Consider the following 27091-nt stretch of genomic DNA (forward strand, 5'->3'; position numbering starts at 1 on the left):
TGAGTCAGCTTTCCAAATGTAATGCCTTTTATGACTGTCTAATTGCTATTGCTAGTGGCTCAGTGGCTGTTGCAAGCAAATTGGGTGTCCTTGGTCATTCATGTCTCTGGAATATCTGGATTTCAGTCTTCTCCAAGAATTTTCCGTTCAGCATGACTCCAGCCCTTGGGATAACATATGGTATCATGACCATCCTGATTCAGTCATCGCCCAGAGCGATCCATATCATTACCTTCCCCAAGGTTTGGGATGGGCAATCGAGGTTGGGGGGAAGAGGGCTAAACACTTGGGCTGCAGAGATAGGGTGGCACAGAGAATAACACTTCTTGCCATTCTCCCCTTAATTTTATCTGCCCCTGCGTTAAACATAGGCAAGAGACTTTCCATGAATGAACCAGTGTGGGTGGGGTTTTTGGGGGGAAGATTTTGTGCAGGTTCATCAAACGGTACAAAAGTTATTTAGCAAAAAATGCCATTCCTATGGAAACTCTATCTTAACCATAGTTACGTGTGTGTGTGTCAAAAGTTAAAGCTTAGTTCTAGTTAAGAAAAATTAATGTTTCTATACAAACAAGGTTTAAAATACACAAACTTTAAAAATTGTAAAGTTAGTTATTATTTTAATTTACTATTTATCACCTTCAATTATAAGTAGCAGACCTTGTTACACACTCTTTTTATCTTACCACTCTGCCATGCACTGTGTTGTGACGAATAATGTAATTTGAGGAGTTATTAATATTATGAATGGTATGATTTCACATGCATAAGTGATGTTGCATACAAGGGTGTAAAGTGTGCATGGCTAAGGCATGAGTTAAAGTTAATGTAGTGTGGCGAGTGAGGTGACAAGACTGTTTGGCGGTGCGCAACTTATAGTAATTTGAAGGTGTTCCGTAAATTATAAATTGAACTTATAATTTAAGAAAAATTACTGTTTGTGTATTTTAAGTTGGATTTGCATAGAAAGAATACGTAAGGTATTTTTAACTATAAATTATCCTTAAACGTAGTTTTTTTCATTGTATGTTAATTTTTTAAGTTTTTAATTTAAAAAAAAATCACATCTCAGTGTAGAGTGTCATTGATTGGAGTGTCATAAAGTGGAGTGTGGTACAGTACAATGAAAAAGAGCACGGTAGAGTCTGTGTCAGAGTGGCGTATTGTAGAGTGAAATAGAGTGAAGTTGAGTGGAGTAACGAAGCGTACAGTGGAGATAAAGTGTTATACAGTGGTGTGTCGTGTCGGATGGTGAAGTATTGTAGAGTGGAGCGGCTTGTTGTACAGTGTAGTGGCGTGTCGAACAGTAGAGCCGAGTGTTGTACAGAGGAGTGTAGTTGACTGGAGTGTATTTAAATGGTGTGGTGGAGTGTCATAAAGTAGAGAGTTAGAGTGTAGAAGCATGTTGTGTAGAGTATAGTGGCATAGAGTGGAGCGTCGTATAGTTCTGTGTTGTCGAGTGTCGTGCAGTATAATGGCAGAGAGTCTCATACAGGGTATTGTTGTACATTGGGGTATCATTATTTGTGAGAACACAGTGCATGGTAGTGTGGCGAAATAGTTTTGGCTGGTTAGCGAGCTGAATAGTGTGTGTAACATGGTCCGCTACTTATAATAATTTGAAGGTGGTGGATAAATAGCAAATGAAAGTTATAACTATGACTTTAGAAGTTTAAAGTTTGTGTAGTTTAAACTTTGTTTGAATAGGGAAAATAGGTTTTACTAACTTTAACCCTTAACCTTTTCCTTTAAATTTCAATGTTTTTTTAAAAATCTTGTAATGAGTGTGTTTAGAATTGTACAGTCCAGTGTCGCAAGTGGAGTTATGTGGAGTGTCATACTGTACAGTGGAGGAGTGTTGTAAAGCCCAAGTCTCGAAAAATGACAGAAGTATACCAGACCTGCAGGTCTAGTGACTGAAATAATCTACTTGACCTAACTGTAATGCTCCTGAACCATAAACTAATTTTAAATTATGTGATCCTGGGCAATTATTTTAATTAATTGAACAGCCATTTTCTTCATTATCACATGTGAGAGCACCTTCAAATACGTGAGTTCAGCATGTCTGCTGCACAGAAAACACCTTTGTTTCATATATAATACAAATCTAGCCACATATAGGATACGCATGACCCCTGGCTTGCCTCTTATTTTATTAACCGCATTGTCATCAGGGCAGGACAGGAATGTTTCTCAAATAATGTTGAAAAACTATCACTTTTAATGAATTCATAAATAAAGCATGAAGTGGTAGCACACTGTCATTTGCATTCAGCAGATTTTCCATTGAAATGGCCTAGAATTTCCCACTGCCATGCAGTTTTACTGATAAAACTGTGTAGTGTTTAGCAGTGTGTAAATTGTTATATAGTGTGGTGGCATGGTGTCTCATATAGTAGAGTCAAGTATCGTAGACCGGATCGGCGAGTTGTACAGTGGAATAACGTTAAACAGTAAATTAGTGCGTCAGACTGTCATAGAGTGGAGTAGGGTGAAGTCGAGTTTCATGTTTCGGGGTATCGTCAAGTAGAGTCTCAGAATATAGTTGAGGGGAGTGTCGGAGTTGAGTGCCGTGTCTTATAGGGGAGTGGTGCATCGAAGAGAGAAGTTGAGTGGCGTGTCATCAAGTGTCATACAGTGTAGTATAGTGATATATAGTGGATGGAGATAGAGTGGAGGAGAGTGTCAGAGTGGCATAGAGTATAGTACAGTGTTGTAGAGTGGAGTTGTATACAGTGGAGTAGAATGTTGGACAGCGGAGCTGTGTAGAGTGGTGTATAATACAGTAGCGTAGAGTGGAGTATACTGGAGCGGAGTATACTGGAGTCGGGTAGTGGAGAGGTATGTCGTACACTATAGTGGTGTGGAGTGCCATAGAGTTGAGTAAAGTGTCATAAATTGGAGTACTCTGTTGTAGAGTTTAGTGGGGTGTCCTACAGTATTAGAAATTGATTTAGACTTCAGAAGAGAAGTTTTGAATACAGTCTAGTTGATTTTTGTAACGTGGAGTTGTATACAGTGCAGTCTTGTAATGTGGATTGGCTTAATGGTTAAAGAGTACAGTGGCACTGAGTGGCATGGAGTGGCACACAGTGGAGAACTCTGTCAGAGTGGAGTAAAGTGGGGTGCAGTGGCATTCAAGGAGTTACATATAGTGGACTAGAGTATCAGAGTAGATCGTTGTACAGTGGTATACAATATAGTACAGTGTTGGACTGTGGAGTGAAGGGTTATAGACCGGAGTAAGGTGTTTGAGTGGCATACAGTGTAGTAGACTGTTGTAGAGTAGAGTAGAGTGGAGTTACGTAGAGTACAGTAGTGTGTGAAACAGTGGAGCTGCGTAGAGTTGATTGTTGTACAGTAGCAGAGAGAGTTAATGTTTCCTACAGTGGAGTAAAGTTGAGTGGAGTAAAGTACAATAGAGTGTATTGGTGTGTCGTAGAGTGGCATGGTGTCCGATGGCTTAGCGTAGGTTGTAAACATTTATAAATTGAAGTGGGGTCTCGTACAGTAGAATATAGTTTTGTGTTGTATAGAAAAGTGTCATATGGTGAATAGAGTAGTGTACATTCAAGTGTGTGGGCATAGTGGAGTAGAATGTCTAGAGTGCCATAAAGTGTGGTAGACTTTTTATAGAATGGTATAATATAGAGTGGAGGAGAGTGTCATACAATGGAGCGGTGTAGAGTGACATACACTGTAGTGGAGTGGATTACCGTACAGTGGCGTGTAGAAGAGTGGAGTGGCATAGAGTGAAATGATGTAGAGTGAGGTGGTGTACAGTGGATTAGCATGGAGTGGAGTGGCATACATTGAAGTGGCGTAGAGTTGAGGAAACATAAATTGGAGTGGCGTCTTATACAGTGGCATAGAGTTGAGTGCAAATTTGTGGAGTGGAGGATCGTATACTGGTGTGGAGTGGAGCGGCGTACACTAGACAGGACCCCCTTTTATCTTTGCACCCCCTTAACGATTCACCACAAAAATTGACATATTTTCGAAGTGTAGAAAATGCTATAGGTCTTGAAAGTTTTGCTGTGATTTGTCAAACAGGTGGAAGGTTATTAAGGAGGTAATGACCAAGGAATTCCTATCTTTAGGAAAGTGAACTATAACTACTGAGTGCAAATTCAGATTTATTGTCATTTCTTTCTTTTTATCAATTCTATTTGTTCATTGGTTTACAGAATCCTGTGACCATAGATGTCTTTTTAGTTGTTCATGTAGTAATTCGAAAAGGTTACGGATGCAGCGCAATTTTTTTTTTTTTTTGTCTGTCTTGCTATTTCTAGTAGGATTGTGCTACATACAAAGCACAAAGTGAATGAAAACCAATCATTATTTTATAAAAACTAAGATTATTTTTTTTCCTAATGGCTAATTATCAAGTTCTTCATGTAGTAGTTTGATTAGCTCACTGCTAGGTCACTTTTTCATTTTGCTGCACATGAGTACATAAGGAAGATGTTTTTTGTTTTGATTGTTGTTCACGTTTTTATTTTGTGGGCTAAGAAAATGTATGTAGATTAGGATGTATTCTGTTTGTTATTTATTTACTTGCAGGTTTCTATGAGCATGTGACCATAAATGGGTCTTTCAGTTGTTCATGTAGTAAATCTGAAACTTTGCATATGTAGTCTAGTTTATTTTTTGGGCTTCCTTGCTACTTTTAATAGTATTGGGTTCCAAGATATCACTAAGTTGAAAAACGTTATACCTTAACGTTTACGTACTCTGATTACCTGTATTACCCCGAAAGAATCCTCTGGGCCTCCTATTATGTAATGCTGCCAAATTTCGTACAAATCCAGCTGATGGTTTTGGCGCTATTCGAAATATAAAAGTCTATGGACAATGCACTGAATTTTAAGGTCCTTTGAGGACCTCTCTTTTTTCTTTGCACTCCCTTGACCAAACGCCACAGAACTTTGGCCTCCTAAAATGAAAAGGGGGGCAGCAGGTCCACAAAGTTTTGCGAACATTTGTCTAACTGGTGCTAAGTTATAAAGGGCCAAAAATCCAAATCTCTGCTCGCCCTAACTATAACCACAGAGTGACCACCACTACTCTGTTATTTATACACATATATTCACTGAAAAAGTTACAGGACATTATAGTTGGACTCAGATTTCACTCGTACAAAACCAGTGAAATTTGGAAGTTGGTTACCTGAGCTAACTATAACTTACGCACCCCCCCCTCAATGCGCTGCTTATGACCTGATATATTACATCACTACTGGTGACCTGCAGTAGGATATATATATATATATATATATATATATATATATCTCCCACAACTAACAGGGCATCATAATGCCTATTGCTCCGCGTGATGTCGAAGGAGCCATAAGAAGACCTCGCCGGCGTTCTGACGTCAGTTCCCTTTTTTCCGCGCCTTCGCTAACCGTTTTCTGAATGACTCTCCATAGAGTTCGGAGTCCTTCGACATTTTTACGTAATTGCATTGTTGATGGAGTGAAAAATTTCCCTCACAAGGAAATCTGGGTCGAAGCCCTGCAGAGCCCCCACCCACTCTGCAGGAGTATGCAACTTTCCCTTTAGGTACAACGAACCACACACCCACACGACAGTCATGCGATCCCACACATGACCTTCCGGTAGCTCGTCTTAACATCATTTCCCTGTTAACCTCCTTTTGCAAGCTAGAAGTGAAGACACATTGATTCCAGCGCCTCGCTCGCTCTAGGTAAGTGCTTCTCCGGAACTACCCTTGGTATTTTTCCGTGATTATGCGGATCACCGCATTCACTATTCCCTACCCATTTCCTTCTCAGGTCCATTGAGACCTTCGCTCAAGTTAACTCTCATTGAAACCGCAGACGATGTTCCCTACTACACCATTGAATTCCCACTGGATCATTGGTAGGTTCCTCATTTCTTTACTCAGCATCACAATTTCACCCTGCATGTATTCCTGGCAGTCTTCCTCATTTTTTTCAGATCACCGCATTTACTATTCCCTACTGCATCCCCTTTCTTAGGTCCTCCCTGACCATCGCTCGAGTCAAGTTGCATTGAAACTGTGGACGTGGTTCCCTACCACTCCAGTGACTTGTCCCACTGGATCTCCGGTAGGTGTCTAACTCTTCACAGAACTTCACCACAAGGATCTTCCACACTAACCTCTCCCTTACTTTTACAAAAGCCAATTTCACCTCTCAGTTACCTTAAAGGACACGCTGCTGCGGTTCCTTATTGGCTTGTTATCATTTTCTTATGGTAAGCCCTAACTACAGCGGCATTTCTACCCACATCCTCACCTCCATACTGCAATTGCTTGTCTATTGTAAGGCCACAGGCCCTTGTTTTTCACATCGTATGCCACGGCTATAGGACACACGGTGCTTGCTCAGGCTGGCTCACTATGCCATCCTTTTTAAATTGGCCCTTGTTATACCACGACACTCCTCATACAGAGACTTTGCACATGATCACGTGTCCTTTGCGCTGAATTTCTCGGAAATCAGTCACCAGCTCACTTGTGTTTGCATGATATTTTTTGCCGGTTCTTAAATCTCCTTCAAACGGTCTTTCCCATTTTTACCTTTTCTCCTACTGTTTTACAGGCAATCTGACTCAGGCATGTAACACTATGTCCTGATGATGATCCCAAATATGTTCAAGAGGGATCGAAACGTCGACTCTATGTACACCGTAAACTATTTTCTAATTAATTTTACTCGTGTAACGGTGTCCTTAACACATCTATGCTTATGCTATTTGAATGTTTAACATACAAGCATTTCGCTCTGCCTGAGCCTTTAGTTTTTTAGTTTTTCTGCTTTATCTTTATGCTCTATATACACACTTAGTAGGATGCAGGCATGTGTCCCACTTTGTTTCTGTGTTGACTTTACAAATTAAATTATCCCTGCCCAGCGGGACAGCTTTAAATATAGTACTGACTCTGAGTCTATATTCATCTCTCCTTGCGTCTATTGTCCTTGTTTAGGGACCACTGTGTTTAAAACTCGTAACTACCCAAGATCCCTGACCAATTGATTTGGGTTCCCTTGTCCTTTATAGCATGCCTTAGCGCCAGGATGCTCGATGGTTTGCAGTGCGCTCTATAAATTCCTTTTACATTACATTACATGCACTGCATTTTCAGCAGGATGATTACTCCATCTGGTATGTCTGCGGGCCCCATGGGTCCACTTTCATATTCAGTGGGAGGTTTTCTGGTGCATAGTCAGCAGGTCACGCTCATGCCTTTTATGCCAATGTCCCAGCTATTCTGGCCAGCTCAGTAGCCAAGGAAGGATACTCCTCCAGTTGAAGTTCTGCAGGAGCCACTGGTGCCGGTTTTGCCTTCTCTGGCATCAGCGGGATCTACTCTGGCGTTACATGACTCTGCTCCGGTTCTAATGCCTCTTCAACACAGGTGCTGTGTCACCAGCTCCATTACCAGCATCACCGATGCCGGTACTGTCTTCACCAGCGCCGGTATTGTAGTCGAGGCATAGATCTCGAAGGGAGGCTAAGATGCTTCTAGAGGAGGGGGTCAGTACTTTTTTTCTCAAAGAGGTCCTGAACTGGAAGAAGGAGAGATTGTGTCTCAGGATACAGAGTTTGAGGGTTTAGCAGAGGCAAGTGTATTAGACACCTGGAATGGGAATTATTGTCGTCCAAAGGCATTCCTCTGCCAGAAGTTACCCCATATCATTTAATGATTAGGAAGGAGGCTGACCTGTAGGAGCTACCTCTTCCATCAACTGAGTTTAAGTCTAATTTGGCCACTGAAATGCTGCATTCTACTTGTTCCACATCAGAGCCTTTATTGCCTTTTAATGAGGCATTGACTGAACCATTTTTAGAGATTTGACAGAAGCCTATTACATCCTCTGTAGTTTTTTTTTTTTTTTTTTTTTTGCAGTTTTATATAGCGCGAACTTGACCTGAATCCAATCTGGTATCAGAGCGCTTTACATAGCACCAGTTACGTTACATGAGGAGACACATTTTGTTAGGCACAGGGAGATTAAGTGACTTGCCCAGAATCACAGGATGTTCAGCGTCATTACCGAGACTCGAATCCAGTTCCCCAGGTCCGAGGTAGAGCGCCCTAACCGTTAGACAGACTCCTCTCCCCAGTTTCTAGACCAATTGCTAGAAGATACAAGCAGACTCCAGGAGAGCCACTATTTTTGTTCTCTCACCCTTCACCTGAGAATTTGGGGGTGCAAGCTTCCTGTTTTTCCATGTTAACTCCTGGGTCTTTTCCTATGTCCCCAGCGGATAGAAAATCTATAAAAGATGGAGCAGTCGGCGAAGAAAGTGTTTTCCTCTAGTAGCATGGCATTGAAGTCCACCAATGCAATTTGCTTGTTGGGACGGTATATTCATGCACTGATGGACGTTGCCAAAAGAGTAATCCCAAAACAGCCTGTTGATGTTCAAGGACACTTCACTGAACTGGTAAACAATGGGCAGCCTGCTGCTTAACAAGTCATCCAATCGGGTTTGGATACTGATGCGATGGGTACTTCGGTCACTACAAGGAGGCACAAATGGCTGAGAGTGTCTGATTTCTCGCCGGACGTGCAAAATACCCTGATAGGTTTGCCTTTTGATGGGTTGAGACTGTTTGGCGCCAGAACAGATTCTGCCTTGGAAAGCTTCAAGGATAGCAAGGCAACCACTAGATCTTTGGGCCTTTTACTGCAGCCACGGGATTACAGGCAGTTTCTGAGCTTTTGTGGGTTTAGTAGGAACTTCTCTTTTCTAGGAAAGGCAGTGGGATGAGCTGCTGGGGGTCTACCACATTTCCACAGTAGTCCCTTTTACTAAAAAACACAACTTTGTGTGCCACTATATGCTCCTTGTGAAAGAGCAGAATGCTGTACCTCACAGTGAAGTCAGCTGAGAGATGGAATTTTAATAAAAAACAAAAGGTTTTGTTTAACGCCAAGCCTAATTAGGAGTCCAATTCTTAAAGCTAATCACAAAAGTGCGCCAAATGGTAAATGTCCTTGCATTAGTGCACATTTACAGATTTCAAGATTTATAAGAATTTACAGAAGTAAGCTAGGGAAATGGTACTGATACAAAATATTTGTGAACTGTATTTTAGCACAAGCAAATATGACTGTGTAAATTTGCTCATCCAACCCCCTTTTTTATTAGCCCTGGAAAAAGTTTTACTTCTGCCATTGTCAGGAGTACATTTCCAACCTTTATCAGTATGGAAAAAGATTTAAGAAGAGCAGGTGAAAACCCCTAAAACATGCAAATTATTTGTTTTGACAGACTCAAAAGGGTATTCCAACCCTGAAACTCTTGCTTATCAGTACTTCCTGCTCCAGTATGTAGATCTATGGAATGCTGGCAAAATAAGTGAATTGCTAGTATTCAAACTACTATCGTATGATCCTGGGTATAATCAGAGCAGCTATTACCAGAGCTCTTACAAAATCAGATTGCTGCTATAATTTGTTGCTGCACTATATGGCACCTGGATTTGTTTACAGGCCAAGTATATTTATGACACAAACCTGTCCCACGGACAAGTAGATATTTTCTAGATTACCACCCCCCTGCTCCTTTAGGAAAGATGAGAATAACCTGATAAATAGATTCTTATTAAGAGATTACCCTAGAAGAATTTCGAATCTGGGAATGAATAAATGGAAAGGCATAACACAAGAGGAATTACTATTCCCCCATTGAACAAGAAATTAAGATGGAAAACAACCAGAGTGCAAGATTTATCACATTCTAAAACCAAGAGGCAGTTCCTAACACACAAATTTACGAAAACACCTGTGTATATTCAGGAGTGATAGCGTCATTGGAAAAGGGATAGGTAGCAGACCCCAAGTCACATGCCGCAGAACTAGATAATAGAAATATGCAATTGTTGACAGTTACTATCAATCACCTAAAGGCAGTACTTAGCTAAAAACAAAGGGGTGGCTTTTATTTGATCTAGGTGCAAAGCATGTAAGAAAAGCATCAGTAGTCAAAATATACAACCAACTATGGGTTCAGGGAAAAGCAGAATATTCAAGCATATCAAAAGTATTTCTAAATATGCGATGTGTGTCCATGCTGTGTAGGCAGTACTAATTTTCCAGTTAAGAAACCCATTATGCAACACTTAAGTCCAATATAAATCACACATCTAGTAGCAAGACATTTTACAGATTTATTTAAGAGGCCCTAACCTGGCAAGTTATTTTGAAGTGTTAAATTAGGGTTATTGAATCGTACCATACTCAAATCTATATATATTGGACACAAAATGCTTTGGTGCTCTTATTAATCCAAATGCAGTGCAATAGAAACCCATATTTCATAAGGATCTGTCAAACAAGGGCCACTTTGCAGAGCTTTACATTTTCAGAGATACTACAGCTATGCAGCATGAAAGTCCAAATTATGCGGTAAAGTTATCAAAGTTAGGCAGAAAAAAATGCTAATTGCACTGCACATTCTCTGTCGGTATTATTTTTATCCATCTGCGATAGAAACCATATTTTTGGTTAAATAGCAAACTATGTGGCAAATTAAGTAATTCCATAATTATGTGGACCCAGAATCTCCAAACCCATTGCTTTTTGTTTAATTAACATTTTTCTCAAGAAAAGTAAATGGAGCATAAACATTGTATGTCAAACCAGTGCTTTTTAAACTTAACTGCCCCCAAAAAAACATAAATATATTTTTGTTTAAATATGTAACAAGTACAATGTATAATATGGTTCTTCTATATTGCCATATTGGGGTTCTGGTGACGTTTATAAACCAATATGTCTCCTTATGGTATATGATGTCGGAACAACCCTTGATGGCATTGTTGGGCTACATTGCACTTACTCATTATGTATTCTCTCTCGGGGTGGGTGTATGGGTGTGTATAATATCTATTGTTATATAAGGGTTGGATGTGTGTTTCATGTTATTCAGATGCAGGCATTCAGAGAAAGCATGCCATAAACTAATTGGCAGTCTATAGGTTTTTAAGTCCGCAAATAAAGAAATAGACCAGTTGTATATATTTGTTAAAAGTGTATTTTGTGAATATGATTTTATAATCATGATATTTTACGAGCCATTGTATTTTTACTTATTGTATGCTCCATCTAAAGTTGTATAAACAAATCACAAAACCTGTGTAGAGTATAATTTTTCAGACCTGGGGAGGTCTCTTGGCTCAATTAACAGATAATAGACATGTGTTACCCGGTACTCAATAGTGTTGATTTTGCCGACCTCCTAGGGATGAAAGACTGAATGGACCCACTTGGATTTGAAACTATGTCCGTGGGTTCAAATACAGGTTCCTGAAGTGGATGCTTTAGTATACTGAACCACCAGATCCTGCGTCATGCAGAGGATGGATTTTGACAGTGCTGACCTATCCTTCCAATTTCTGACTTACTTGCACTGGCTTCCTTCCTGACCGGTCTAATTTCAGAAGACCTAGTTATAACATTCAGGTTGGTTACATTTTAGGTATGCTTTTACAAAGAGTAGTCTGTGTTAGATATGCATCTCTCAAATATAGAAAGTGACCACAGGGCACAGTGGCACCCAGAGGGTGCAATATTTTCTCATGGTCAACATTTAAATAAAATCAGTTGAAAAAGAAAGAAATAGGTAGTTACGTAGTTTCTTGCTCCAGTAGTATGTAACCTGATTAAGATATTAAACGCGTATTTTCAAATGTTCTGCTCTGTCAAACAATATGAAGTATACCGCAAGATCATGTCTTCAAGGTTTGCATGTTTGTGTCTCATTTAACTGATATGATAGAAAACTAGGAATATGTGCTCTCCTTAATGCCTGTGTATTCTAGAATCAAACCTTAGAAGTGAAAGTTTTATTCAACTAATATACGTCACAGACGTGAAACGTTGTTAAAGCTAGAAGTAAGGTTAATGTGTTAGTTTGCCATGATAATTGGATGATCCGATGGTAGTGTATATATGTTCAAATCCCACTGTGACATCCGTTTTTATGGAAGCCAGCACTCTGACACCATGCACAATTCTGCTCTGTGTACAGCTTCTCTTGTTCAATGCTTTCATACTGCAATAATCTGGCTACCCGAAAAGCCCTTTTCTGCTCTTTGGAACTAATCCAGCGCTATTCTGGTTACCTAAAAACTGGAGCACTGAATAATAAAAATAAAGGTTTTCTATTGCTCTTTAATAGATTTCGCGTTCCCAGGGAGCAGTTACACACACAGCCCTAATGGATGGTTCCACCCAAAGAATACAGATTCTCCCATCAGATTCAAGTCTTAATTTACCATCTCGTATTCAGGTAAGCTTGTGCTATGGAATGAGTGCCTTCGATTCTGTTTACTCGTAATGTAAACCCTTTCAACTGGCACCCATTTAATAACCATGTTGTAGTGATCCTTTTCATGTAGAAAAACACCATTTACTCCTTTGCCTTTATACTTGAGTAGAATTAACTGCTCTCTTTAAAAAAAAAAATAATAACCACCAGGAACTCTTCTGCACTTGGTCTGTGAATGCCTCGTGCCATTTCATCTGAAGAGCAAAGATCTAAAGTAAAGCAAAATCTCTTTTGATCCTATGTGGTCTAGAGCAAAATAAGCCAAACAGATCAACGTTTCTTGAGTTCTTCTCGTTTAGAAGAAGTCCACACTGTCGCTGTATTCAAAAGATGTGAATGTTTTAGCCACTTAATGCTGTTCAGTTTTTACAATCCATTTTTTTATTTCTGAAATCTATGAAAAGTAGCGGGATAGCCTGTAATTACTTTATTGAAATGAATTGGAAAAGAACTTGAAGTTCCAGATGCCATTTCCAGCTAACCCTGCCCCAGACACCCTTTCTGTATGAAGAAGTGATGGCTCCTAAATTTTGACAATTGTGTGGGTAAATGTGCTCGAAGTAAGCAAGCCTGACCCATCCCCAAATATTTTTTGGAACATTATAATAAATAAAACATTTTACAGTACAATTGTTGGTTAAGAGAGGGTGGTCGGGGCAAGAAGGAGGCAGTTGATGTTGTTTGTCTGCTTGCATCATTCTTCTTCCCACCGGCTCTCCACCTTTTAATTTCATCATCATTTGTTTATTTCAGATTACAAAGGATCCATCAAACTGCAGTAAAGCAGGCAATTCTTTTCCATCATAATTAATAATCACAACAGTTAAAAACAAAAAAGTGATAAATCTATTAAATATATATTTTTTTAAAGCATAGCCATTATCTTGGTACAGGTTATACTGAAAACTAGATGGAATTAATAAACTAGCATAAAATCCAGTTCACAAAAAAGTAAGATTGACAACCTTTTTGAACGAAAAATGTGAGACCTTAGTGGAGATTAAATGATGACTTCTTAAAGAGGGTTCCAAAGTGCTCTAACGATCATAACCCGCTGAAATGTGGACCGCCTGTCATTGGAGAATACCTACATCTAAAGCTCTCCTCTTAAATGTTAACTTTGAAGCCATATGAGCCATGCTGCATAAATATATTTAGATACCGCAATAAAATTTGCTTCTTTCGTGTTGGTGCGCAAAACTCTGCGGTGGAATACTGCCTAAAGCCTAGAAGCTTGCATATTGGCTTAAGCCATTTCCCCCAAGGAAGAGAATATGCATTACAAAAAAAGGCAAAATGATGTAGTCTCTTTTTCCTGATTACATGAGGGGCATCTTTCATTATAGGCTTTTTCAGCTGCCCAGTTTGCTGTAAAACTGTTAACCAGTAGTACACCATATCTCCAAGTCAGAAATAGTTGTTTAACCTGGCCCCCTGGGAGGACTTCAAAGAACGACTCCTATGCAGGTTTTCAATCTAAAAAGGTCCGTCCAGCTACCAGGCTTAATACTTTTCATCTCTCGCTCCCAGAGGTAGTCTATACAACTCTCCTTTATTTGTGGGCGTGAAATTTGCTTACATAGGACCAGGTTCTCCCACACATCTGGCAGATCTATCTCCTACAACATGGTCTCTTCTCCCACCCCTTTTGGATGAGGAGCTACTGGCTGTATGTTTCCAACTCCTCGATGGACCACAGCCTGCGCCAATGAAGCTAGGTCTGGACAGCAAGGTAAAACTGATCAGAAAAATGCCCATGTCAAGGAGCTGGGTAAGACTGGGACGCTCTGCAGGAGATTTAGGTGATTCCTAATTAAGTTATTTTTGGCTTTGACAAGAAATTCAGTTCTCGCATGCCCCCTTAGCTATGACCAATACTTGGCTGCACCTTTAACGTTTATATTCTAGATCTCCATTGCTGGTATCAAAGGACTGGCCTGGGTCGTCTTCCACAACTTGTTCATAGCACAAGCCTCCTGCTGAAATTTCAGAGTACTCCTGTTAATCTGTGACACCCAACTAAGTTTATTTGCTGGGCAGACCCCAGATAGACAAATTCCTAGACTTGCTGTATGGGTTAAAAGCCATGAATTTTATCTTGATAACATTCAATTACAGACCCCTGTCCCTGCAGAAACACAAAACCTTGTCCCTTACGGCTTGCAGACCTGACGGAGTTTTTGATGTTAAAAGTCTTGATCTTTCCATCCCCTCTAAGTGACCTTAGGGACCTGGTATAGAAAGTTCTGGTTCTGGCTTGTAGGATAGAAGCGGAGTGGCTATGCCCCCTTATCGCCAAACCAAGCCTTAGGACTACATAAGGTTGTGTTAACCTGCGGAACACAATCAGTTGCTGACACTCCTCCCCCCCCTGCAAGCTACGAGCAGCAAATTTATTTCTGCAAATAATATCTGAGCTAACTAAAGTCACGGCTTTCTCTTCAGTGTCCTGCTTAGCAGTGCTACAAGACAAGATGGAGATCAAATGAGATCATATATAGGGTTGGGGCGGGGCGTCAAAGGCTTTTTCCGAGTAAACATGCCTGGGATTCTTTTCTTAGTTTTTTTTTTCCTCTGGGCTGTGCTGTATTGGGGGTTTCCGCTCAGTGGGTAATGAAGAATCATCCGATGATTTTAAAATGTCCTCAACTTCAACAAGCAGGCCAACAATTCTGTTTATTACAGTGTGCTCCAGCTGAGCTAGGGCCTTTCTTGCAGTTGGTAACCGGTTTATTGCCTCTGCTGCCTTCCTTTTCCCTATCTCAGCATGCAACCCAGGCTAAGGCCATGCCACCTGCCAAATATGCATGACCTTTTTAAAATTTACGAAAGAAAAATGTTCCTATCACAGAGCAGGTGTGCATACAGTACCTTGCCCAGGTGTTGGAAGGGGCCCAGCCCAGCCTCCTCTGGGCTCTAGGCACAGGAAAGGCCTGTCCTTGGTCTGGGCGCGACCCGCGGAGCGGGAGTGCAGAGTCACTTTTAGCGTTGCTGGAAGAGGCCCTGCCCCCTCACCACTGGGGTGCAAACATGCCTCCTGACGTGTGGGCTGGTGGGGCAGCGAGTCCCCTGGTCCTGTCCAGATCTACAGAGGTTAGTGACCTCAAGTTCGCTTGCTAAAGATGCCCGCAGAGAGAGTGCAGAGGTGCTTTTTTTTTGCTGCTGGAAGAGACCCTACCCCCTCAGCACCGGTGTGCAAGTTCGCCTCCTGACACGTGGGCTGATGGGGGGATTTAATCCCCTGGTATTGTCTGGGGCCACAGAGGTTAGTAACTCCAAGTTTGCTTGCCAAAGATGCCCCAATTTCACAGATCCCAGAATGCAGCACCAGGAAGTAAGAGGAAACAGCTCATGCTGCCTTGGCAACTGCAGCATCATTGGTCCCAGGGTGGACAGTGCTCAAATTTCAGCTAAGGACTTACCTTTTAGGTTGTGTCTATCAAACCACGTTTAGCTATCTGTAAATGAAACCTTCTTATGGACCAAACCGAAAACGTACAGTGGTCTTAAAGTCATTGCTTACCATTGGTTTGCTTTCTTATGTTCCTCTGCGTTTTACTTCTGTGTCTCTGTCTCCCTTTCTGCCCTCTTGTTATTCTGTACAAGAGATCTTGCCGTCTGAAATGTAACACTGAGAGCTGAAAGGTAAATCCCCCCTTGTGGTGCCATGTTGTAATTTCTACTGAACATTCTCTTACATATAGCGCTCCACTTTACACAAAACGTCCTGCAGTGTGAATGTTAGCTTTGACTTGTATTGTACCTAAGCAGCGCATACCCCAAAATGTATTGGGGAAATGGGGTTAACCCTATTGCGTATCGTCCTACCATTAAAATAAACTGATTTGAACCAAATAAAGAGCAATGTTCGACCTATGCTCCAGGAGTATATTTCTTGACAAATTTGGCGTCATAACTCAATGTTTAATGGATTAAAACACAATTTATATAAAGTGCTGTATACCAGGAGACACAAGTTGTTTTGATTTGTGCTTGACTTGTATCTGGTGAGATCCATGGTTGAAAGGATCCTGTTCTGATTGCACGTTTATACCACCAAGCTGTCTAAACTTTGACTGGCCTACTTAAGAGTGTGCTGATATTAGAGGAACCTCCCTGTTCCCAGCAGTTCTCGTAGTGTGTGAATCCTGTATGGCGCAGCATAATTTAGTCGGAACAGTGCCTTGCACTGTTGTGTAGTTCCTACTAATCCATAGGATCTACGAATTTGTTAGACAGCATACTCTAGGGGCTTGGTGTCTAGACCAATTCCAGACACTCCGCGCAGGATATGTCGGCCGATAGACCAGCTAGCTCACAGTGCCCCTGTAAGCCCCTCTACCCTCATCAGGGAGCAAATGGTTTCTGGCAACCACTGAACATGACCACTCAGGGATCAGGTTATACAGTACAGAACCTTTCGCACAGTCACTGGTCCTCACATTTTCTCAAAAAGTATACAGAGAATGCATGGGGCGTTTTCAGTAAGTTTATTGAACCCATGTAATTATTGTATAAAATACGTGTGCATTTTATGATTAATAGACAGAAGCAGATAAACTGGATTACAAGCACCAAAAGCTCAAATAGTAGATATAGTTCTACCATGGTGTACACTGTATATATGCAGGCATATAAAACAAGGCAGTAATAGAGTTTACTCTTATGATGCGAACCCTAATCTAAGTGTACCTAGTAGGTGTAGAGCTTAGAATCCCCCCCAAAGGATGATCCAACCCCATTACTCGATGGGAGAAAATAAAGGACCCTGTCTTGGTTACGAACTGGGCACTCCTCCCGTGATGTCAGACCACTGAGTGGTGAAGTCTCAGCATGCAGGGACCTTCTGTGTCCACTTAAGTGCCTCCTCTACCAATCAATCGGGATGCTCATCTTTTATAATAGAAAGCAGCCTTGCGGTGTGCATATAGATTAGTGATGTTATAGATATGTAGATAGCTCTGTCACCCCGTGGATGAAGATAGAGATGACATTTGTACATATAGGGAAAAGATAGCTTGTACATGATGTTCAGGGCATTGCGATAATGTTGTGCCAAGCTAGATGTAATTTAACATTGTCCTGCATGCAAATATGTGCAAAAGTTCACAGCTCAAATGTTATTGTGAGGACAATGTAAGAATAGCTGCTTTGCTACATAATCCTAAACCGGGAATATAACAGTACCAGGGCATTATTATTCTCATAAAAACAAATGTACAATAGTTATAAAGATTGTGATGCACATACTGTCATTTGTGTTTGAAAATGGTTGATCGTTAAAAATGATTCTGATAACCATGACTTTGTTCAAAGTCAAGTTAATCATGTGGAGGTTTTCCAGCACTTGCATGAAGGCGCTTTACCCAGAGATTTTTCCAATGTTGCCCACTGTGGATGGCATCAGTGCACCCTGGTCGTTATAGTTCAGTCGTTTTCACATTGTGACTTTTCATTCACTTGTAGTGATTATGTTTAGAAGTGAATTATAGGATTTACTGCTGACCAAAGAACTTGACTCTGTTATTTATATCTTTGGGATGCTTGGAATCCTGCTTTATCAATTTAGGAGGATCTATTCTTTCACTAAGCATGATTTAATCCATTAGCTCCGTAAAACTAATTTCGAAACAGAGCATTAGTATGCAGTGGATAAACCGTGAAGGAGGTGGAAATGAAAATAGTCCGAAGAAATACTTGCCACTTGAAGTTGATTCGGGGCTGTAAGAATTTGGGATTTTGAGAGCTAGGCGTTTTAATTTTGAGTACATGAATTTATACAATAACACTTTTTTCCCATTGTCCTCTTAGCAGTTGCAGTGGATGTCTTTTAGATCATTGTGCACTTGTTTATGAAGTTCATGAACGTTTTTTTAATTGAAATGTTAGCATATTTAGTAGTATGAAGATCTAAGATTAAAAATTCAAATTATATTGTCAGATTGTTACAGATCAACAGACGGGCCAGAAGATTCAGATTGTGACATCGCTTGATCAGGGTGCAGCAGGGAAACAATATATATTGACCAACTCTGATGGCTCCTCCTCTAGCAAAGTGATCATCGCCAGACAAGACTCCAGTCAAGGCAAAGTGTACTTATCTCCAGATAGCAGCGGTATCAACCAGCTTTTTTTTGCAGGAGCTGATGGTAACACACAACACTTCCAAGTAAGTTAGGAGAAAGGCATTATTATAAATAGTTTAAATTCATGTGATACTTTTCCTTGGTTGGCTTGCAGATTTGTTGTTACTTGTTTCTTGAAATGTACATTGATTTGTACAGTGACCCGTGGCGTAAGATAGCAGTGGAGCAAAAAATAAATGATACACTGAGCACTGTTAGACCTCTATTTTAGTTGGCGCTTACATGTAATTTGAAACTCCACATAGTTCTTACTGCTGAGGAGAATATGTGCATTTTTGTATAATAATTTGTCTTGAAGTTTTTATCGTCAAACTATTGCTTATCATGGACTGAATAAATCCCTCTGCTCCTGCCAATGTTCTATTAGTGTTGCAAGGCTCCATGTCCAAATCCTGTCACCAATCTTCACCCTATCTATGCCTTCTGCATCTTTCTTTGTTTACCATCACCATGCCTAATGGTCCTTATGTGTATTTCTCCACTCTCCAGTGAGCTATTGCTTTGTAGGTAGGCTTCTGCTATACACCTTTTTTTTTTTTTTATAGATTTTTTTTTTTCTCGAAGAAAAAAAAAAACACTACCAATATGTGCAAAAGTTGTATAACTAACATAAAGCAGAGAAGTTAGGGGAGCGTTGCAAATAACCGTTCCATCCTTGCCAGAGCAATATATTTTCCAGGGAGAGATTTTAGTGGGGTAGGGATTTATTGGCATAGTGAGTGAGATAAATAGAGATTGGGCCCTGTCCAACAGAGAACTGCCCCCGAACTCCCGGTCAACTCTCACTTGAGAACAAGGAAAAAAAATTCTGTTGGATTGGTGGGAGATCATTTGTATTGCTCCATTTTCAATCTAACGGAAAGAAGAAGCTTAAAATTCCTCGGGTGAACAAGTTACTTACCTTCATAATACTCCATCTGATGGAGACCTCTATCTGCGACTTCCTTACCTTAGAACTATCTGCAGGTGTCAGACTGGATCCGGAAACGTTTTTTTGTGCAGTACCCCTGTGTGCTGGTAGGTGGCATTGTTCGGACCCGCGTGGCGTAGTCTGCACCAGAAGTGATGTTCACGGTGCCTAAATAGGCGCCACCCAGGCGTGCTGACATCACTTCTTTTCTTTCAGCACCAGTCAGCACAGATCCAGGAAGAGCTACACAAAGTCCTCTTTTGACTAAGCTTTTTTCAACATTATGTTGAAGTCTTTTTGAGGTCTTACTTCCTAGTTTGGCAGGAATGTCATAGAAAACGGCTAGCTTCAAGCCCTCCGACACCTGTCACCGGCAGATGGTGCGGGGCGGACCTGTACCTTGTTTGCTTTGGTGCCTCGAATGAGACCATGACCCGATGGCTGTCCCAAATGCCACCCCATGCATCTGAAGACCTTGAGGCAGCGATCGCTCGTGCTCCTTGCGGCTCGATGTGCGATTGCGCGACAATCGAGGAACTGGTTGAGATGAAGGGAGCGGTCGCGAAGCTTTAGTTCGTCGTCACATTCCATGTAGTCAAGCCATTCAGATAAGTCTCGGTCCACCTAAAAGAAGTTGTTGAAGCGTGCTTTGACTTCGCCTCGTCTGTTGGCCAATGAGATGGGGAGCAACACCACTCGAGGCCTGGCTCCACGGTTGAGCCTGGTCCAGCTACGCGCTTCCCTGAGTTTCTGGGAGCTGGATCGACCCCAGCCCAATTACGCAAATTTTTATGAGGCTATGCACCTTATATTTGGGCAGCCCGTTCCCTCTGGCGTACCTTTGGGACCCGTGGGTTCGGAGGAGGGCCCTGCTGGATCCACGCCTCTCTCAGCCCCGGTGCCAGTCAGGCTTCGGGATCCACAGATGAATCCGATGGGCACTGGTCGTACCATCCCAACCGGCCCCTGCAGGTCCCGAGGCTGACACTCCAGGCGCCCACTGGCTGCACCATCCCCATCTCAGACACTTAGCTGGAAGGGTGTCGCCCGATGCCTGCGACTACTGAAGCCTGGCTGTACAGGCTGGAGTTTGAGCCCTATCCTTATGGGCTGGGACTCGGTTAGGAATGGGAGGAATCGCTGGACCCTGTAGAATACCAGCCTTATGATAAAACAAACATGGACTGGTGTGAGGATGTGGGTCAAAGCCAGTGGACTGGGCACTTCTCCAGACACTGGCATGCTTTCTTTTGCTACTGTTGCTATGGAGGAGGTGCGGAGGTGAGGGCGACTGAGGTCCTTGACCTCTGTCTACCCTTAGTGGCAGTCATACCAAACTTTTTGTCGGAGGTGCTGCAGCCGGGATTCCCCTACCAGAACCGCTACTCAACTTCAGTGAAGTCCTCGCGGAAGTCCTACTCGGGACCTGGTCCAAGCTCAGAACAAGGGCTCCTGTAATAGGACGATTGCCCACCACCACCACCACCACCACCACCGTCCTGCTCCAGGGAGAGGTCCCAGACTTCCTCACCCAACACCCTACCATACCCACGATGGAAAATTCCATCCTGAGAAAACCTACACACAGTCACTTGGTGACTGCATGCACAGCTGGCAGAACTAAAGGCTCTAATTCTGGCACTAGGAAATGCGGTCCCGGATTCCCCACGCTTAGTGTGTCATTCATATTACTATGTCCAGTCCTATAATGAATGCTTACACTATTGGAGCCAGAGTTGATTCAGAGATTGAAAGGGTTGCACAATAAAGCACAAGTTGCTTTGGTAACAGGTAGCAAAGCTGAAAGATTGCTTGCCACAGACTCCTATAATCCATACATTGAGTCATCAACGTGTTGGCGTTCACGTTGTAGAGAATTCAACGTCTGATGAAGTCACAAAAGCAACAGTTTGCACTGCTGCGGTTGCTGCACTTACTCGTTCTAGCACGAGGATAGACCTTGACATCATGGTGGCTGTCAACACTAAACGCGACAGCACTTGCCTGCCTAAAGGCTTTCCACTCTAGTACTCCTACAAGTTTGATGCACAGACCATACCATATGCTCACATTCCTGCTGTGGGGGATAGAGTAATACCAAGCACTGATCGCAGATTGGGGTTATTACTAGCTGCATACAAGGGTTTGGCCTCTGCACATGCAGGGGTGGCTGCCACAATGTCATTATTGCAGCAGCGCTATTGGTGGCCAGGTCTTTATAAATAGACCAAGGACTTTGTCCTTAAATGCGATACCTGCCAGCAGATGAAGGGTTCCACTGTAGCTCGTTCACTCCAGACAGCTCTACTGATTTCAAACAAGCCAGTGGCTTGTGTCTATCTGGACCATTGTGGCCCTCTGTCATAAAATAGGTGTAGAAGTACCTCTTGGTAGCTGTGGATTCCTGCTCTCGATTTGTATGGGTATGGGCACAGCGGTTGGCTGATGTCCAAACTGTTAAAGAATCTGAGAGTATTTATCGGGACTTGGGCAGTTGGCACATTAGATTCCAGACAGGATCTGGCGGTTAGCTCTAGGACTCACAGAGGCCATGGGAAGTTTTAAGTGTGACCCTGCATTTCTCATCTCTATACCATCCCGAGGGAAATGCGGTTGTGGAGACGAAAAACTGTGACTTAGCAGTCTTTAACAGCAAGGGTACTAGGCTCAAGTCGCATTTGGGTCCATCACCTTGATGGGGGTCCAGAGGGCACTAAATACATGCAGAGAAACTCCCAGGGAAGTCGAACTCCCTATGAAATTCTGTTTGGGGTAAAGATGTGGGTCTCATACCTTGACAATCCCGGCACAGTGGCAGCAAAAACACCATTTGACATCAATGAACGTTCGCCTGTTTTACAGGAACTGAACAACTTTCCAGGCCAAACAAAGCAACGTCCAAGTAAAACGCACTGCCACTAGAGAAGTGAAGGTAGTCCCGGCGAGGCCTGGCTGTATCCCGAAGGTTGGGGATCTGGTCAGGGAAATAATTGTGGACAAAAAAGAGTTTGGGCAATCCTCTAGAGCAGAGTGCCTGTACCCATCCTGACTGTTGAAGGTACCAGAACATATACTACTTCCGCCACTTGCCGGTCACAAAGACAAAAGATTTGTCTCCATTGATCTGATCAAACCACACTATGTGGCTAATTTTCAACAGGAAGCCACTTTGGCTCCTGGGTGGCTACCTGCCTCTTCTCGCTACCGTACAGGAAGGAGTCTCCCCTCTCCAACGGTCTTGTTCCTGTTACAATTACAACAACTGCACAGTCAACTAGTGTAGGAAAGTACCCCCGCCACTCCCTCCACATTTTGCCCAACTATGATGCATCTTTGATTGAGTGTGCACTGAGTTCCAGCTAATCAGGTTCCCTGTGCCTGTGTTCTTTCCCCAAACTGTATCATTGTTGCAACAATTGGTACACCTCTGGATCACATATAAGTCCCTTGTAAACGGTACCAGTGGTACCAAGGGCCTTGTGACAAGAGAGGGTCTCTAATGGCTGCAGCATGTATTGTTCCCCTCTGAGAGGCCCCTCACCTAACACATGCACACTGTGTAGGAAGCTGGCTCTGTATATACTATACCAATATGAGGTATAGTGTGCACAGAGTCCAGTGGAACCCCAAAGGTAGGCAGAGGTAAAAGTATATAGCACCGTACTCTCTATTTGTGGTAGTGTGGGCGAGCAGTAATGCTTAATCAGAGGGTAGTGTTAAGCATTCGTTGTACACACTCAATCAGCAAATGATGTCACGCACTCAAAAACTGAACTCAGAACAATTTAGTTTGTATAAAAATATTAAGTTATTTTATTTCTAAAGCCAGGCCAAGCCTGGCACATGTAAGTGAAATAAATGCTTTGCAAAATATTATGCAGTTTACAAGTAAATGCAAGTTCAAATGCAGTTGTTTGAAACATAGGTAAGTCAAGGTATTGAAATTACTGTACAGATTACTTTTTAGTTACTTTTTAGATTACTTTTTAAGTTACCTTTTCTACTCGGTGTGATATGCCTAGATATCACACTGGGACATTTCCTAGAGAAAAGGTAATTAAAATCAGTTTTGCACAATTGTTATTTTTCATGTTTCCATACAAATCAACTCCACCCTTGGAACATTTTTCCGAGAAAAATAGTCAATGAATTCTTATGGAGAGAAATGGAGTTATCGTTTACCGGGTGAGTAATTGGTCTTTGGGGTTGAGTTTCTAGGTTTAGAACAAGGGTTTCCCCGAGGGTCGAGGATGCACTCTTGTTACACCCTCAGCGGCCCTAGGGCAGCCAGGTGCAGAGTGCTGAGGCCCAGTGCTATCCAATGGGGCATAGGGGGCCTCCGGTTGGTGGCTGCTCACGAGCAAGCCACAAGGTTGTGGGAGCAAAGCTCATGGGGTTTAGCTCAGGGCAAAGGGGGATCAGTTTCAGCACCCAAAGTACACCTGCATCGGCCCAGGGGTGGCTGCATGCAGGGTGCTGTTTTGGCGTTGGGTGCCCTGTTAGTTTCAATGGGGATTCTCCAGTTCAACAAAGACTGCTGGCTTGGGGACAAAGATCTTCTGGAGGTGACCACCGGTTGGAGAGGTAAGTTGGGACGCCTTTGGATGCTGGGACACAGTCGGTTGGGCCACCCAAGGCCGTGGGGCTTTGGGTGCAGAGGTGTCTTTAGGCGTCTGGTTTCTCTCCAGTCGCGGGGATCCTTCAGAAAGAGGCTGAAGGCTTTGCTGGGGGATTCGAAGCAGGTCCGAGATCACCAGATCTCAGGTCAGAATCGCCGGGGAGACCTCCTCGTGGTGTTGGGCCACTCGAAATCGAACCGTGGGCGACTGGTGCAGAGTGGTGCAGACTCACTGATTTGGCCGGTGTTCACGGGAGACAAAGTCTTTTCTTTGGAAAGCAGAGCAGGTCCTCGGGGTTTTTGAGGTTGCTGGCTGCAGGACACACCGGAGTTTCGCTTCTGCAGGTACGAGGTGGAACAGGCCAGTAGGTGCTGGGGCCAAGTCAGGGGGTGTTGTCCTCTTCTTAGCTTCAGCACGGCTGTTGGGTCCTTCTTCTTGGTCATTTCTTGTCTGAGGAGGCAAGGTTCGGGGGTGCCCCATAATACTAGATTTAGGGCGTTACAGGTAAGTAAAGGTTGGGACCAATGGGTCCCTTCCTTGGGGTGGGTACACTCCCTATTATGCCACCCTCCAGTGGGAGGGAGGCATATGCCTCACTCTGGTTGGCTGTGACCCCCTATCTGCAAGATGGTGGGGACTGACAGTTGTGCTTCACCTCGCCTCCCCCACATGAGGTGTGGGGTTGGCAAAGGTGGGCATACCTCTCTTCCTCACTTGGTTTTCCTACCGGTTCTCCCGCCCAAAGTGGGGCACAGAACCGGTGGGGACCAGTTGCTGGAAGCAACGAAAGGCCTGGGGAAGCTCACAAAGATGGCTAGCCTTTGAAGCTTCCCCTTCGGGGACCCTGCCCATCCTGGGGGAGGAGGCATGGCACCTCGTCCCAGGATGTGCATTGTTTCAGGCCCCTGAGAGCAGCAGGCTCTCGACCCAGAGGTCCAGAAACATGTCTGGTGGTGGCAGCTGGTGAGCAGCCACTCAGCCTGGACGCTAGTGTTGGGTCTTTGAGATGCCCCATTAAAAACGGCCAACTCTCCGGTGTGCAGCTGACTGGTCTGCACCAGCTTGCCGCTTCTAGACATGTTTTTTACCCCTTGAGGTGAGACCCTTAAGTTCTAGTGGGTCAGAAACTAAGCCTACTTTGGGTGGGGGTGCTTCTCACCTACCCCCAAGCAGAAATCTTATTCAAGGGCGGTGAGCCTTTAAGCTTTTTGCCATTTGTTATGCTGACCAGATCTAGTTGAGAGGCCCGCTCCTTTGACCATGCCCCGATTTTGGCGGCAAAGTTGGCAGGAAAATTAGTAATCGGGAGAGGTGTGTCTCCCATCAGCCAGAATCACCACTAAGGTGTCCTGAGCTGAAGTGACCCCCTCCTTAGAAAATCCTCCATGTTGGATGGAAGGATTAAACTAATCTTATCAGGGAATACCCCCTCCCCAGGGAGGGGGCATACAAAGGGTGTAGTCACCCTAAATGTACGTAGCCCATTGACTACTACCTGGCAGTGCCTGTAACGCCCATAAATTCAGTGTTTACGGGGTACCCCTGAATCTTGATCCTCAGATTCCTGTGACCCAAGAAGAAGAAGGATGAAGACGCTGTGTAGTCGAGCCTAAAAGACGTCTAATGATTTGGCCCTAGTTTGACCTCTGCACCCGGCCACCCCAGTGCTGCTGCTGGTGGTGCAGTTTTGCCACTTACCTGAACTTTGCCTGGTACTGATTCTTTATCCAGAAGCTCAATATTGTAAATAGTTTACTCACCTACATATTGCTGATTGGGTCTCTTTCCATAGGGTAACGTTGTATTACTGAAAATTGCTGTCGAATTTTTACTTTGAAAATGCTTGATATTGCAAAACCTCTTTATATGCAAAAATAATTAAACTAAAAGTATTACTTTTACAAACCATTCGTCTCGGATTTAGTCGCTGAGTATGTGTAACCATTTCTTGCCTTTGTGTACAACAAATGCTTAGCACTGCCCTCTGATAAGCCTCACTGCTCGCCCACACTACAGCAAAAGAGAGCATTAGTATTGTCTACTTGAGCCTTTGTAAAGTCTCTGAGGATCCACTGGACTCTGTGCACACTACTTCATTTTGATTTAGTATATACAGAGCCAACTTTATACAACTAGTACAGAACCTCGAATAAGAACATGGTCGACATCAAAGTACCTCAGATCGCGTCATCTCCCAGTTCTACAAAAGCTGCAGAGCTGCCAAAAATAGTTCAGACCGCCTCTGGCTACTTCATAGACTTTGATGAATTCTCATTGGTTTCAACTGATCCACAGCCACCAGCATCACCTCTTCCTGAAAGTGCGTGTTTTCTATCTTTGGCTGAAAAGGACATATTTTGTTTCTCTGTGGATACTTCTTTGGATTACAATTGCAATACTTTTACTAGTGCTTTGGATTGACTTTGTGACTGTCTTTTTTCTGCTCCTGAATGGACATTTTCTCCCAGAACACTCTGCAGTGCAACTGGTGAACCTGGTTCTTAAACCACATTCGTCATCACACCGAGACTGAAGGGACCTTTTCCTGGCGAACATTGCAGTTGTTCCAGTTCTTTATGGGATTGTTTAGGCAAGGGTACCATATGATGTGCATGGCCCCACTGAGCTTTTACGAATTCCATATTTGTTCAGAATTTCTTTGAATGATGTTCCCTAGTACTGTTTGATGATTGGGACATCGATTCAGTGCATGAACTGCTAGAATTTCTAGAGCCTTCAATTGTGTTTTCTTCTAATGAATTGTATGATGGTACATCTAATTATGAGGACTTGTTTGTTTTCAACATTATGGTCCTCATTTCTGCATAAAGCAAGTATTCCATGTGCTGTTCACATTTGTAGTCAATGGTACATTGCCCTACACCACCACAGGGTATTGCGAAAAACATTTGCACAGAGGTTTGCTCATTTCACTGGTTGCAATACTACTGACCCTGCATCATATTTTTATTTAAATCTTTTATTAAGTTTGTAGACAAAGAGAAAATATTAACAAACACCAGGCAATAGGCAGTAGTAGTCCGGCAAGAATACAGTGTATACATCGTTGGTCCACTTCAG

At 42.8% G+C, this 27091-nt stretch overlaps 1 protein-coding gene across 4 annotated transcripts in view; it reads left to right on the forward strand.

Moving 5' to 3' along the window:
• Positions 1-27091, forward strand: part of NR2C1 (nuclear receptor subfamily 2 group C member 1) — a 358243-nt gene that overhangs the window by 41790 nt on the left and 289362 nt on the right. For all 4 annotated transcript variants that reach the window (XM_085653389.1, XM_085653391.1, XM_085653392.1 and 1 more), the window contains 2 exons: positions 12186-12296; positions 18277-18504. In XM_085653389.1, the coding sequence (XP_085509515.1) occupies positions 12186-12296; positions 18277-18504 (339 nt within the window). The remainder of the gene's footprint in view (positions 1-12185; positions 12297-18276; positions 18505-27091) is intronic.

The sequence above is a fragment of the Triturus cristatus genome, chromosome 4_1 (assembly GCF_964204655.1).
Source record: "Triturus cristatus chromosome 4_1, aTriCri1.1, whole genome shotgun sequence".
NCBI classification, from domain to species: domain Eukaryota; kingdom Metazoa; phylum Chordata; class Amphibia; order Caudata; family Salamandridae; genus Triturus; species Triturus cristatus.